Raw genomic sequence first — 11,942 nt, forward strand, 5'->3', positions numbered from 1 at the left:
TCTACAAATGTATTTCAAGTATCTAGCTAATTCTTCAAAATTAAGATATGGAAAACTCTATGTCCACATCTCAAAACTTTACGTAGTCTACGCCATTCCGGTTATGTCTGTGACATAACTACTTTGACTTTTTTTTTTCACATGGCCATCAACAATAAGTTTAAAAACTTTCTGGTTGTCGAGCGATGTTCTCACACGATTAAAAGTCTAAGAAGACAACCACCGAAAGGGAGTTGATTAGAATAAACTTCAGGAAACAATGTATTCTAGATACTATCTAGATCTAGTTAACATCCGTGTTAGAGAAGCGCTTTTTTGGTTGCCAAGTGAATGTCTTTTGCTTGAAAATTCACAGCATTTTGCAGGGTTTCCAAGGGCCTATACATAAACCTCGTAAAACCACCTTCACGTATACCTATCGACTCAGAATCAAATTCTGAACAAATGTCTGTGCGTGTGTATGTCTGTAAGTCCGTGCACCGAAAAATATGCACACGATTATCTCCGGACTGGCTTAACCGATTTGGACCTTTTTGGTCTCATTCGATCCGTCCCACAAAACCCTAGGTCATATTATGAAGTTTAGAAAAGTACTTCAAAAGTTATGCTTATAAACCGATTTTAGCTAAACTTCGAAAGATTGTAAAAAGGGTGGTTTTTGTAAGAAAACCCGTCATGTTATACATTTTAAGAAAGGTATTTAAAAAACCTTTCCAACGAGCTCAAAACGTTGAAGATCTGACATTCTTATCAAAAGTTATAACCACTTAAGTTTTATTTATACACTTTTTAGAGGCCGGGTCTCACATATTTTGATGAAAACGTTGTCTGGATCTACCATGCAACCTATCGTTGGATGGGTAGTCAAGAGATCTTTCAAAAGATTGAAAATCTGACAACCCTATCAAAAGTTGTAAGTACTTTAGTGTTTTTAATACACTTTTTTGAGGCCAGATATTTAGATAAAAATAAGTGTTTGTTATTCACTTTTTTGAGGCTGTGTAGTGTATTCACTTCATGAATGTGAGGAATCCACCTAAAGGTGGATTAAGTAACGTTTTTGAAAATAAGTTTCCTGCTCTTAAATCTGGTTTAATGCTAATTTATTGTTTCTCTGGAGACAAATTGGTTTTATGATCATTTTTGGCCAAGATATCTTGAATCTCTCTTCAAGAAAGGTACAAAACCAGATAGTCATCTCATTGCAAGATAATGTTCTTTCCAGGTTCTGGAAAGCTCGGGGAAAAGTCAGGAATTCGAAAATGGAGCTTTATTGTAATATCCTACGAATACTAAACACACTACCGTTGCTGGATCTGCAGCCAAAATCCTCCCTCCGGTTCCATTCCGTTCGATACCTTGGACAGTCGGATCGGTTGCACCAGCTTCGAGCCGGGACTGAGCTTGAATTTGCGGATCAAATCAACCAGAGTTATTTTGGCCACCAGCAGGGCGAAGCGGTTTCCTGCAAAACAAAGTTAAGGTTGTATCATAATAAGGAGGTTTGTAAAAGCCATCGCCCACTTACCGATACAACTCCTCGGTCCAACGCCAAACGACATGTAAGTGAACGGTCGAATCGTCTGCTTGTTAGCTTCGGAAAACCTCTCCGGATCGAACCGCTCCGGCTCGGGGAAGTTCCGCTCGTCCCGGTGCAGCGCCCATACCGACACCCACACGGAATCACCCTTGCGGAAGTTCAACTGCAGTCCGTCCTCGTTGAGTTGGTAATCCTTGGAGCATTCTCGATCGCTGGATGGGAAAGCGGGCCACTTTCGTAGTGTTTCACTGACCACCATGTCCAGGTAGGTCATTTGACTGATCGATTCGTACGTGAGAGGGCCTTTTTGGAGAGTTTGTTCAATCTCTGCTAGCAGTTTGTTTTGAACGTCTTGGTTTGCGGCCAGTTCTAGGGTTGCGAACGATAAAAGGTTGACCAACCCTTCGAAGCCGGTTCCGAAGAAGGAAACACACTGCGCTACCAACTCTTCATCCGACCATTTCCGCTTGGAGAAGTCCTTCATCTGCAGATAACCCGGATCGTCGTCCTTTTCCAGCTTCAGTTCTCCTTTGTTCGCCCTATTCAGCAACTGTATCACATCCGGACGGTTGGCGTTCGTCTTCTCCCGCTCGCTAATCGTGTTCCTTAAAAGATTCAAAAAGTACGTCGATTGCTCGGCATCCATCAGCTGAACTCCCATCCGAGTCATCAACTTCGGGAACAAATAAAAGCACATCGTCTTGAGCGTCTGCACCGGACTGTTCCCATAAACCAGTGAACTCCCAATCTGGCAGAACCTGTCCGACTCGTCCCGAAACGTGTTCAACTCCAGCCCGAAAGCACACCCCGCGATCACGTTGAACACGTGCTTCAGCGTAACGCCCTTGAACTCCAGCTCCGGATCCACCGAGCTCTTCAAATACTCTACCATGTCCAGAGAATTCGCCTGGATCAACGACGCCATCAGTGCCACGTTCCGGCTGGCAAACACCGGACTCAGCGTCGCCCGCATTTGGTGCCACTTGTCGCCCTTGAGCAGGTGCAGCTGGTTGCCCAGGATGCGGTCCTTGGACTCGTCTAGGAAGTAGCCATGGTTAGCGAAGTGGTCGAACTGCTGGACCCAGAGGCGTCGGATCAGCTCCGGGTCACGGATGTAGAACACCGGACTGAGGTAGTTGTAGAAGCCGAAGATTCTGGGAAAAGTTAAATAAAATAATATTTGTTTTATATATTTAGAGTGTAGCGGAGCTCCACTTATCATTAATCATTTGTTAAAAAAATTACGATTGATAAGCAAATTTTGGTATATTAAACTTTGAAGTTTTGGTGACACTGGATGTACAGGCCTTCAAAGTTTGGCAAATTTGAAAAATTAGCCTTAGCAGAAGGCGTTTTAATTACATATTCAAAATCGGAGAGCTAATCTGCTAAACCAGATTTTTAAGATTTTATTTTACAAGCTAAAATACACTCACCTCTCCCCGTCATACTTCCGGTAAAAATCCTGCACATGTTCTAGCGGGGACACCTTCCCGCTCAGCACCGCGTTCAGATTGCCGTACAAAAAGTGTGGCTTCTCGTACGGCACGCCCCGTGCCGTGAAGAACCGGCGATGCCTCGTCAGCAGCTTGAACGTGAAAAAGCTCACAATTGTGACCACGGTGAACGCAAACCAATACAGGTCCTCCACGTTCATGGTGCCACAATTTTGCCTCCAGATTTCAGGAAATTACACAACTTTCGTCTGGTTTAGACGATATTCCAGCAAACAGTGAAAAGTAGGGTGTCACGCGAGCAGCTGACCAGAAATTCGTGGGCACGTTCCGAGATAAAGTGAGAATTCTCTCTATTTTGGTCAGCCGATGTAATCCGTTGCATGACTTCCTCAAAGCGAGACTTTCGCTTTGCGCGCGAACACGTGAAACTTGGCGTTTCTCAACGCGAGAGAAGAGTCAGCGACGCCGTTGCCAGGTAACCGATGCCGGTTGCTCACATGATGCGAACGCTTCGGAGAGATGGAGAGAGCATCGCTCTCAGTGAGAGAATTGTGAAGAGTTTGAATAGGGTTCTTAAGTTGTAAATTAATTTCGGAAGAAAACTATATTCAGCTTCCATTACATTTCTTTATTAACCCCTAATCACTTAACCGTAATCACTACTCCTTCGCCGTCTTTGGAAACCAATGAGAAAACACCCGGTGAAACTCCGTGGACATTCCCTTGATAAAGTTCGTCACCGATCGTAGCATCACAACGCCAGGCCTACCCTTGTCATCAACTGTTTCGACATCATCGAACCGCGTCCTCTTCAGCGTAGTCAGCGGTTCCGTCGGAACCATGTTCTCCTGCGACTCGCCGGAAGTTCGCTGCTGGCGGAGGATGTTCGACCGCTCCCGGGACTCCCAAGACTGCGAGTGATGCAACAGAACGTTCCGTTTACGCCTCTCTAGCTTCTGCAACTGGTCCGCTTCGGTTGTCGTTTCCAGCTCCTCTCGCGCAGTGTTTTCCGCTTCGGAATCCCCACAACAGTTGAACGATTCCAGCAACATGTCGAACATTTCGGCGAATTTTTCCTGCAACTGAGTGTTGTTCATGAAGAACGCCTCGATGCGATCAAGCTCTCCTGAATCGTTGTCGATCGAGCGCTTCCTTCGGGTCAGTTCTTCGACGTGAGCATGCTCTTCCGACTCTTCGTCACCCATCATCGAGAGATTAAGCTCCGGATGATCCGTAAAGAGATCCACCTCATCCTCCACCAGCTCCACACTGTCCAGAATCGGCTCGACCTCGGCCTTTACTATAGAGGTCCGTTTTTTAGGCGATTCCGTTTGCGGTTCGTGGTAGAAGCTTTCCGGATCAATGATGTCCGGTTCAGAGGCAGGGCTGGTCAATCCTTCTTCCCGAACAGTTACCGGACCACCCTCTTTTACTTTGATGTTTCTAACCTCAATCAGCTCACGATCAATTTTTAGTTTTTTCGATGCAGCTCCTTCGAGTGGCAGGTATCGATCGGAATTCATCGACGCCGATGCTTCCAGCTCGGCAGAGAGCCGCTTCGTTGGTGCTCTCGAGTCCTTGAACATCAACATCTCCGGCACGACAAACCGCAAGTCCTTCTGGGAAGGTGTCCTCGGGGCCGATGTCTTCCTCTTGCGAGACTTTTTCGGTCGTTCCTGCTTTACCGGTGCTTCCTCGATCGACAGGAAGCTCTCCTCTTCGGGTCCCTTCGAGATCAGCAGGTGGACATCACCCTGCGGGAAGCTCGACCGGTTGTTTTCTTCTTCGCGACTGTTTCCAAACATCGGTGGATGATCGACGGCTTCCGCGGCGAACGATCGCTTCGTCTTTCGACTGGTGAAAAGTGCTCCCAGTCGGTTCAGGTTCTTCCTGCGCAGTTGACGCTTGCCACGTTCCCGAAGGGGACGCTTCTGCTTGTGCAGATTTCGTCGCTCGGTCCGCTTCTCCTTCTGCCGCACGACACGCTGTTGGCGACGGTAGTTCTTGGTTTGTCGAGTGCGTCTGGATTTCAGCAGGTTGTCCTCTAAAACGTCGGCAAGCTCATCGCCGACCGAGCGCTTCCTCCGACTTAGCTGAGTAACATCTTGCTGTGATCGTTCGGCAATCAGTTCCTGAAGCAGTTGATGGACGGAGCTCTCGTGGTCCGTTTTGACGAGTCCCGCGCGCAGATCCTGGTAGTCGTCGTAGCAGTCACGAGCGTTGTAGCTCGGGATGACCCAGAAGCCGACAGAGAATGCTGGCATGGTGAGGTGCAGTCCCTTGAGTAGGGGATGAATTTTAGCGAACGGTTGAAGTGGTTTGCTGAAGTCGTGCGGCTGATCGTTGAGCAGGATTTGCCCGTTTCGAACGGTTGCGATGAAGTGGTGAACTTCCACTGTATGTTGCTTGCTGGCGAGCTTGATCTCCAACTCGACGTCTTCCGGGCGATGGTTGATCGCAAGCAAAGTTAGTGAGCCGTTACCATTGGAGCTGCAATACGCATGCAGCTGAACACTTTCTGGAGTATTCTGGGTGGCATCGAGCACCTTCGTTCCCACGGATGCTCGATGTAACAGGGCGACAAGGTAGTTGAAGCTGTACGACTGGATCTCCTGACGTGATAATGATTTGAAGACCGCGCTGAATCCGTTGCGAGCGCCGTCTCCTAAAAGGGTAGCATAGCGTAGACCTTCCAACAGACACATTTGATCGCAACCTATAGTTGGTAGCCTTTCCGGAAGCTTGATATCCAACCAAACTGGAAGACTTGACGATTCACGCTGCACTACAAACTGCTGCAGTAGAGACGTCCCTTCGATCGGTTCACTGTAGGAAGAATATGAGTTACAACAAAGTTTTCAGGTTTGATCGATCAACTTACTAGTTGACGGCAATTGCGTTGGCGATGTCATCTACGTGGTAGTTGAAGTAGCGAGCTTGCTCCACACCGGCGTACGCCGGATTTACATCGCAAGCGACGATCCCTCTGAAGTTGAGCGCCTTCACGATCGCTTTGAACGCTCGAAGATCTTCAACGTACTGCACCGCATCGGTTATGTTCCCTAGAACAAAAGATCGTGAACTCTCTCGGATCGATCAATCTACTCCAACTACTCACCACTTCCCAGCTGCCACAGACAGTTTCGTATTCCCAGCTTGTTCGCTACCGTCAACATTCGAAGCGCGGACTTCGGCTTCCAACTACCGTTAACCTCGTAGTCGATCACAAAGATCGGTACCACTCCTGCCTGCTTGACCCACTCGTTGAACGCCCGCCAACCCTTTGGCGTTATCTGCACCAGCCTCGGATCATCCGCACCACCAACCCCATCAATCTGCAGCTCCAGCTGACTCGAGTCACAGTACACCTTCATGTACATCGGTCCCAAACTGCGAGTCATCTGAAAGCTCTTCTCATTCACCGGATTGATCGAATCGGCAAACACTGCTTTCGGCTCGGCCAAAAACGACACAAACTCTTTGTCGATGTAGTTCACGACATTCTTCGTGTTGATCGTAACTTCAACCACGGTTGCTTCACCACTAGAGACACTTAAAACGGTCACCAGAACCGACACCAGCACCAACATCTTGATTCGCGTCCTGTTCAGCTCAACTATCGCCAACAACTGACCGCTGGAGGGTTTCCCGAGCCACCCGAGTAACCTTTTTACGGCCAGCTGAACTTCTTCAGCCCTAGCCGATGTTGTCGTTCTGGCCACGGTCACCGCAGTGAACTGCGCGCGTTGGACGAAGGACGCGAATCAGCAAAACTGAACTGCAGAGTTTTGCTGAGTTAGCTGAAAACGTACCAAAGACCTATGACGGGCTTTGGCTGAGAAAGTTCTAGCCTGTGGTGTGGCAATGGAATTTCGTCATGCGTGTGTTTTAAAGGGACAAGTTGGAGCTGCTTTGAAGACAAGGTGAGTGCGATGTTATATCACCGGAGTTGCTGCGGGTTTAGGGACGTTGGAAGATTAGCTTAGATTGAAGTTGTTAATAAATTTCTTCGTGGTTTTTCAAATTCATGAACACAATTCAAGATTTCGGGAATTGACTTTCTTCCGTGTAGCGGCCAACAGGCAAAAACCTTTAAAATACACTCAAACCCCGATGGTTTGACACTAACTGTTGTCAAACGAACGGGGTCACTTTTTAATTTGACACCCCTTTTACACGAACTTCACACACACTACCAAACGTTTGTTTTGATAGTGTTCGTGAGCGCCGTGTAAAAAGTGACAGTTCATCACTTTTTAGTTTGACTTTGACCAACCAACAGGGAAACAAACTAAAAAAGTGTCAAACGAAAAAGTGACCAACCACCGGGGGTTGAGTGTATGGCTTATTTGGGGTCATTGAACCAAGATTGATTGTTTAAAAAAGACGAATTTTCATAAGGTGGCACCTTTTCAAGATATAGCTAACTAAATTTTATTCTAACTAAAAAGTTTCAGTTTTCGATTTTTAAAAGAGTGCCGATTAGTTTCCATTTCCAGAAATATTTTTTTCGAAAAAAATCCTTTAAAATTATCTAAGAGTCATTTAAGATTTTAATTCTGATTACTAGGGTACAGCGGATAAATGAGAAGAAAACAGAAACATTATTGGAAAATTTAAGTTTTCTAAGTTATAGATGGGTGGTGAAAAGTGGGGTCGAGAAGCTGTACCGTTTTCAAATGTCAAAGCGGAGCCATTTTTCTTTTCGCCAGAAGATTGTTATCGATCGTTCCAAAAATGGTTAAAAATCTATTTTTCTTTTTTGTCGTTTTTTTTTGAATTAAATTTACTTTATTGAATCTTTCTTATAATAATTACATATGATTTACATAATAAGTGGTGAGCTGTGGCTCTACAGCTTTAAAAATTCCGTCAAAAGATACAAATTTTTAAATTTTCATATATAATTTTTGTATGGACAGCTGCCAAATTAGTATGGAAAATTATATGGACAAACTAATGATGCCAAATTGCTTCTTTGGGCATACTGGAGGCACCAAAAAAGTTTCAGTCGGATTAAAAATACAAAAGTTAAAATTCAAAAAAAAATAACGATTTCGTAGAGAATTGCTCATTTCATAAATGATGTTTGAATTGAAAAATATTTGTTATTGCATTTCAAACATGACATCCGCTAAACTTTTTTTTTTGGGCTACTTACAAAATGCAATGAATTTCAAGAAGTGCTTACCTGTTTCATTTCAGACGCAAACCACCTTTCCGGCTAGAGTAGAAGGATTGTGTCTTGGATTATCAAAAAACGCTTACCCTCCTCACAGACGGCTATCTGCCCTGTAAATGAAATTCTGTCTTATGTGGTACTGAACTTAGAGTTGAGAAAAAAATGATTTAAAAAAAAAATTGTTTTTTTTACAAACTTATTTGTTACGTATATTTTCAACATAACCTTACATCCATTTCAACATGCCATAATATAATTTATCCATAAATACATTCATTGTGCTCAACATGCTGCACTTTAAACTCCATCGATGTTATGCTCATAAATTATTCCAATAAATTTCCCTTTTAGCATCGATTTTTCCTTACTCTTTGTGAAAGTAAAGGAGAAGGAGATGTATTTTATGGATTCTTGGTTCGTGAAACGGCAGTATCGATTATTTTTTATTCGAGATTTTTTATTAAAGAATTCAAGTTGTCAAATCGTCATGGCTTCAAATTTGCAGTAGGAAATTTATAATATACCTACTGAAAGATGATTGAATATTTTATATTTCATAAGCAATAAACCAAAACGACTCCCACAGCCACGACAATCACGATAAACAATCCTGACCTACGTTTACAGCGCAGCATGCAGACTTTCCCCTAATGTCTTCATAAATCGTGCCCAGGACCACGTGCGGTCGTCGTTCGCCCTTCCCAAGACCCTTAAACAAAAGCCATTTTCCCGAGCGTCGACAGCGGATGATGTCTCGTGTCAACGGCAGCAAATTAGCATTTCTTGCTCCCGAAGGGCCTAGCAGTCTTGAGTGCACAGTGGTGTTGTCATCATCTTGTTAGAATTCCAGCTTCTCGTGGCACGCGCCACAATGGCCCAAGATGGTGAACGATAGGTTGGCTTGATGTTTGGGCACTAGACAATCAAGATTAATTTAACATCGCAGAGACAGAGGCCAAACGAAGTCATGCAGTCTCCCGGTCCTCAAGCCTGCATTTATGGAAGGGCATGTTGTAATACCTTGAGTTATGTTTCGCCTGTAAGTATGCACGCCAGCAGTGCGAGTGGCACGGAATCGAACGGAACGAAAAGGTTAATGCAAAAGGGTGATTTACAGCGGATATCTCGCCATCGAGCCTCGTCTGGGCCTGGCACGTGTATTATCACATTTGGTCCCACGTGGAGGACAGACCGCGGCGAGGGGTCCATGTCGGACGTCACCTAGGACAAGTCAAGGAAGTTGAAGGAGAAATTCGAATTATGTCCGACGTGTAAGGAAAGGTTTTTCTTGTTGCCTCTTCCAGGAGCTGTTTTTCAAAGGTCAGGAATTATGGCAATGGGAAGAGGCACATAATGGCACGATGAATAGGCCGGAAGTGCGTCCCTGGAGTCGTTTTGTCCTTGCCATTGCGCTGGTTGATGGGGATGAATGGGGGAAAGGTTGAAGGTCTTATGGAGCATGAAAAAGGACGGAATTGGGTGCAGGCATGGCATATGTTTGCACGACGTATGTTATGCCTGTATATGGTTAAGGTTCTCGTTACATTGTAGTGTGACACGTGTTAGATTAGAGACCCTTTTATGATATTTGGATTGTGAGCAATGAGCAGGGTTGTTCTGCGATTGTTGAAAAGTGTTTTTATTAACTTGATGACTTTCATTGCTTTTCATTGTACGGATAAGAAATTGAAATTAACATTTTCCGAATTTTTTATCATATAATAATATATTTCTTATTCCGCTATGAAAGAACTTACTTTTTATTTCATTCTCAAATAAAATAAAGATTATAAAATTTTCATCACAAAAAACAGTACTGAAATAGTAGTTTATGCAACAAGTTGCGAAAAGAGGATTTTTTCAGCACGAGTCGTATACGAGGTTCACCGAGTTGGATAAATACGAAGAGTGCTGAAAAATTCAAGTTTTGCAACGATTTCCATACAACATTTTTTGCAATTCCGAAAAACACCCATTGAGTGAAATTTTATGTCAAATTTTCATGTATTTTGTCAATAAATCGTTTGAATCGAAAAAATGTTGAAAAGTGTTACTTTTCGAAACAAGTGCTGAAAAGTTCAACTTTTCAGCACCCATTTCAGTGCTGAAAAGTAGAACTTTTCAGCATTTATTTTGAAAAGTGTTGCTATTCGATTCTGTTATTTTTGGTTCAGAAAAGTAGGTTATTTCGTCGTTCAAGAATGACAGGAAAAGTAAGTAGTTTCACGACGGAATTGCAAAAAGTAAATTTTAACATACATTTGATTGCCATAATTCAGATTCTAGATTTTAAGTTTGAAATGGTTAGAAAGGTATTTCATGGAATCCTCAAAAAAATGTAAAGATTTTCAATGCTTCTATCGAAAAGTAAATATTTCGATATTTTTTTGAGTTTGGCACTTATCTTGGCGGCAAATAAAATTCAAGCGAGGAAACAAACATTTCATTGAAAAATAATCTAATTCACACCCTTTAAATTTCTTGAATTGTAAAAAACGAGTTAAATCATTGCAAAACTTGATTTTGTTGAGCAATCGTCGTATTTATTCAACGTGGTTTGCCGAGTACGAATCTGCTTTTCGAAACTTTTTTCATAAATTACCTTAAAATTTTTAAGACAAGTTTTTCAATCATAACTTTCAACAACTAAATGAAAATTGACGATTTTCAATACCAACCACTCGATATTGGATAGTAGTAGACCACATCAGGACAAAATTCGGTCAGCCAAAACCGAGACAATCAAGTGAATATTTTTGATCAACATCCCCACACACGCACAGACATTTGCTAAGAATTTGATTCTGAGTCGATAAGTTTAATTGAAGTTGGGTCTAAGATGTCTATCCAAAAAGTTCTTCTTATGAGTGATTTTATATCCTCTCCTCATTGAAGAAGGCAAAAAGTATATTTTTGTTTTTTTTTCTTTCAAAGTGTATTGTGTGTGTGTGTGTGTGTGTGTGTGTGTGTGTGTGTGCAACCAACCAAACGGAACCACGCGGTCGCTTCTTACAAATTGAGTTGTTTCCATGTATTTTTAGATCTTCATTCTATACATGCAAATAACTCGCATAGGCATTTGAAAGGTGTTAGCTCTGCCGAGCTTCGGTGACTAGCCGAGCGCGAGGTCCCTCAGCTTTTATCGACAAGCCCCGCCCTGAAGAACGTTTGCACCAATCGTGTTCAAACGTTATTCAGAACTTCCGAACCCTTGTCAAATGGACAAAGACCCAGCGCGTATATAGTTTGATAGTAACAGTATTCCAGGCATCGCTCACCAAGCCGTGATGGCCTAGTGGTTAGCATTTTTGCTTACCAATCCAAAGGACGGGGGATCGAACCCCGATTAGGGCGACTTTGATTTTTCGTTCATGTTCATAGTTTCAAGATTAATATTTCCTATACTTTCTCGTTGGGAGCACAGGGGAATCGAACCCAGGACCATTCGCTTAGAAAGCGAACACCGTAACCAGTCAGCCACGGCCGCTCCAATTTTTTTTTCTTTCAAAGTGTCTTCCATGTTTAATATCATTTTTCTCAAACAGTTGAGACAATTTTGTACAATTCTCATTTTTTAACTTTTAAAATTAGACAAATAATTCCTGAGATAGAGCATTGCAAAGAATTAAATTAAAAAAAAAAACGATTTTCAAAGCGTTTTCCAACTGAAATTTATTTTTCAACTCGACAACTTTTTTTATTATAAACAAGCCTTACCCGTCAAACTTCGTTCTGACTTTTTTTCGTTTGTTGACGTTTTTTA

The 11,942-nt window shown here is 43.1% G+C and overlaps 2 protein-coding genes across 2 annotated transcripts; both read right to left on the minus strand.

The window, feature by feature from the left end:
- Positions 1–1,248: 1,248 nt before the first annotated feature.
- LOC120430093 (probable cytochrome P450 9f2) lies at positions 1,249–3,317 on the minus strand. The gene is made up of 3 exons (XM_039595180.2): positions 2,977–3,317; positions 1,529–2,694; positions 1,249–1,465 (listed from the first exon to the last, which is right to left on the minus strand). The coding sequence occupies exons 1-3, from the start codon at positions 3,195–3,197 to the stop codon at positions 1,302–1,304; spliced, it is 1,551 nt and encodes a 516-aa protein (XP_039451114.1). The 5' UTR covers positions 3,198–3,317; the 3' UTR covers positions 1,249–1,301.
- Positions 3,318–3,587: 270 nt separating this feature from the next.
- Positions 3,588–6,880, minus strand: LOC120430092 (uncharacterized). Its single transcript, XM_039595179.2, has 3 exons — positions 6,116–6,880; positions 5,879–6,059; positions 3,588–5,823 (listed from the first exon to the last, which is right to left on the minus strand). Exons 1-3 carry the CDS (start codon positions 6,585–6,587, stop codon positions 3,657–3,659), a joined length of 2,820 nt encoding a protein of 939 aa, XP_039451113.1. The 5' UTR covers positions 6,588–6,880; the 3' UTR covers positions 3,588–3,656.
- Positions 6,881–11,942: the final 5,062 nt, after the last annotated feature.

Source organism: Culex pipiens, unplaced genomic scaffold, assembly GCF_016801865.2.
Source record: "Culex pipiens pallens isolate TS unplaced genomic scaffold, TS_CPP_V2 Cpp_Un0006, whole genome shotgun sequence".
Lineage (NCBI taxonomy): Eukaryota > Metazoa > Arthropoda > Insecta > Diptera > Culicidae > Culex > Culex pipiens.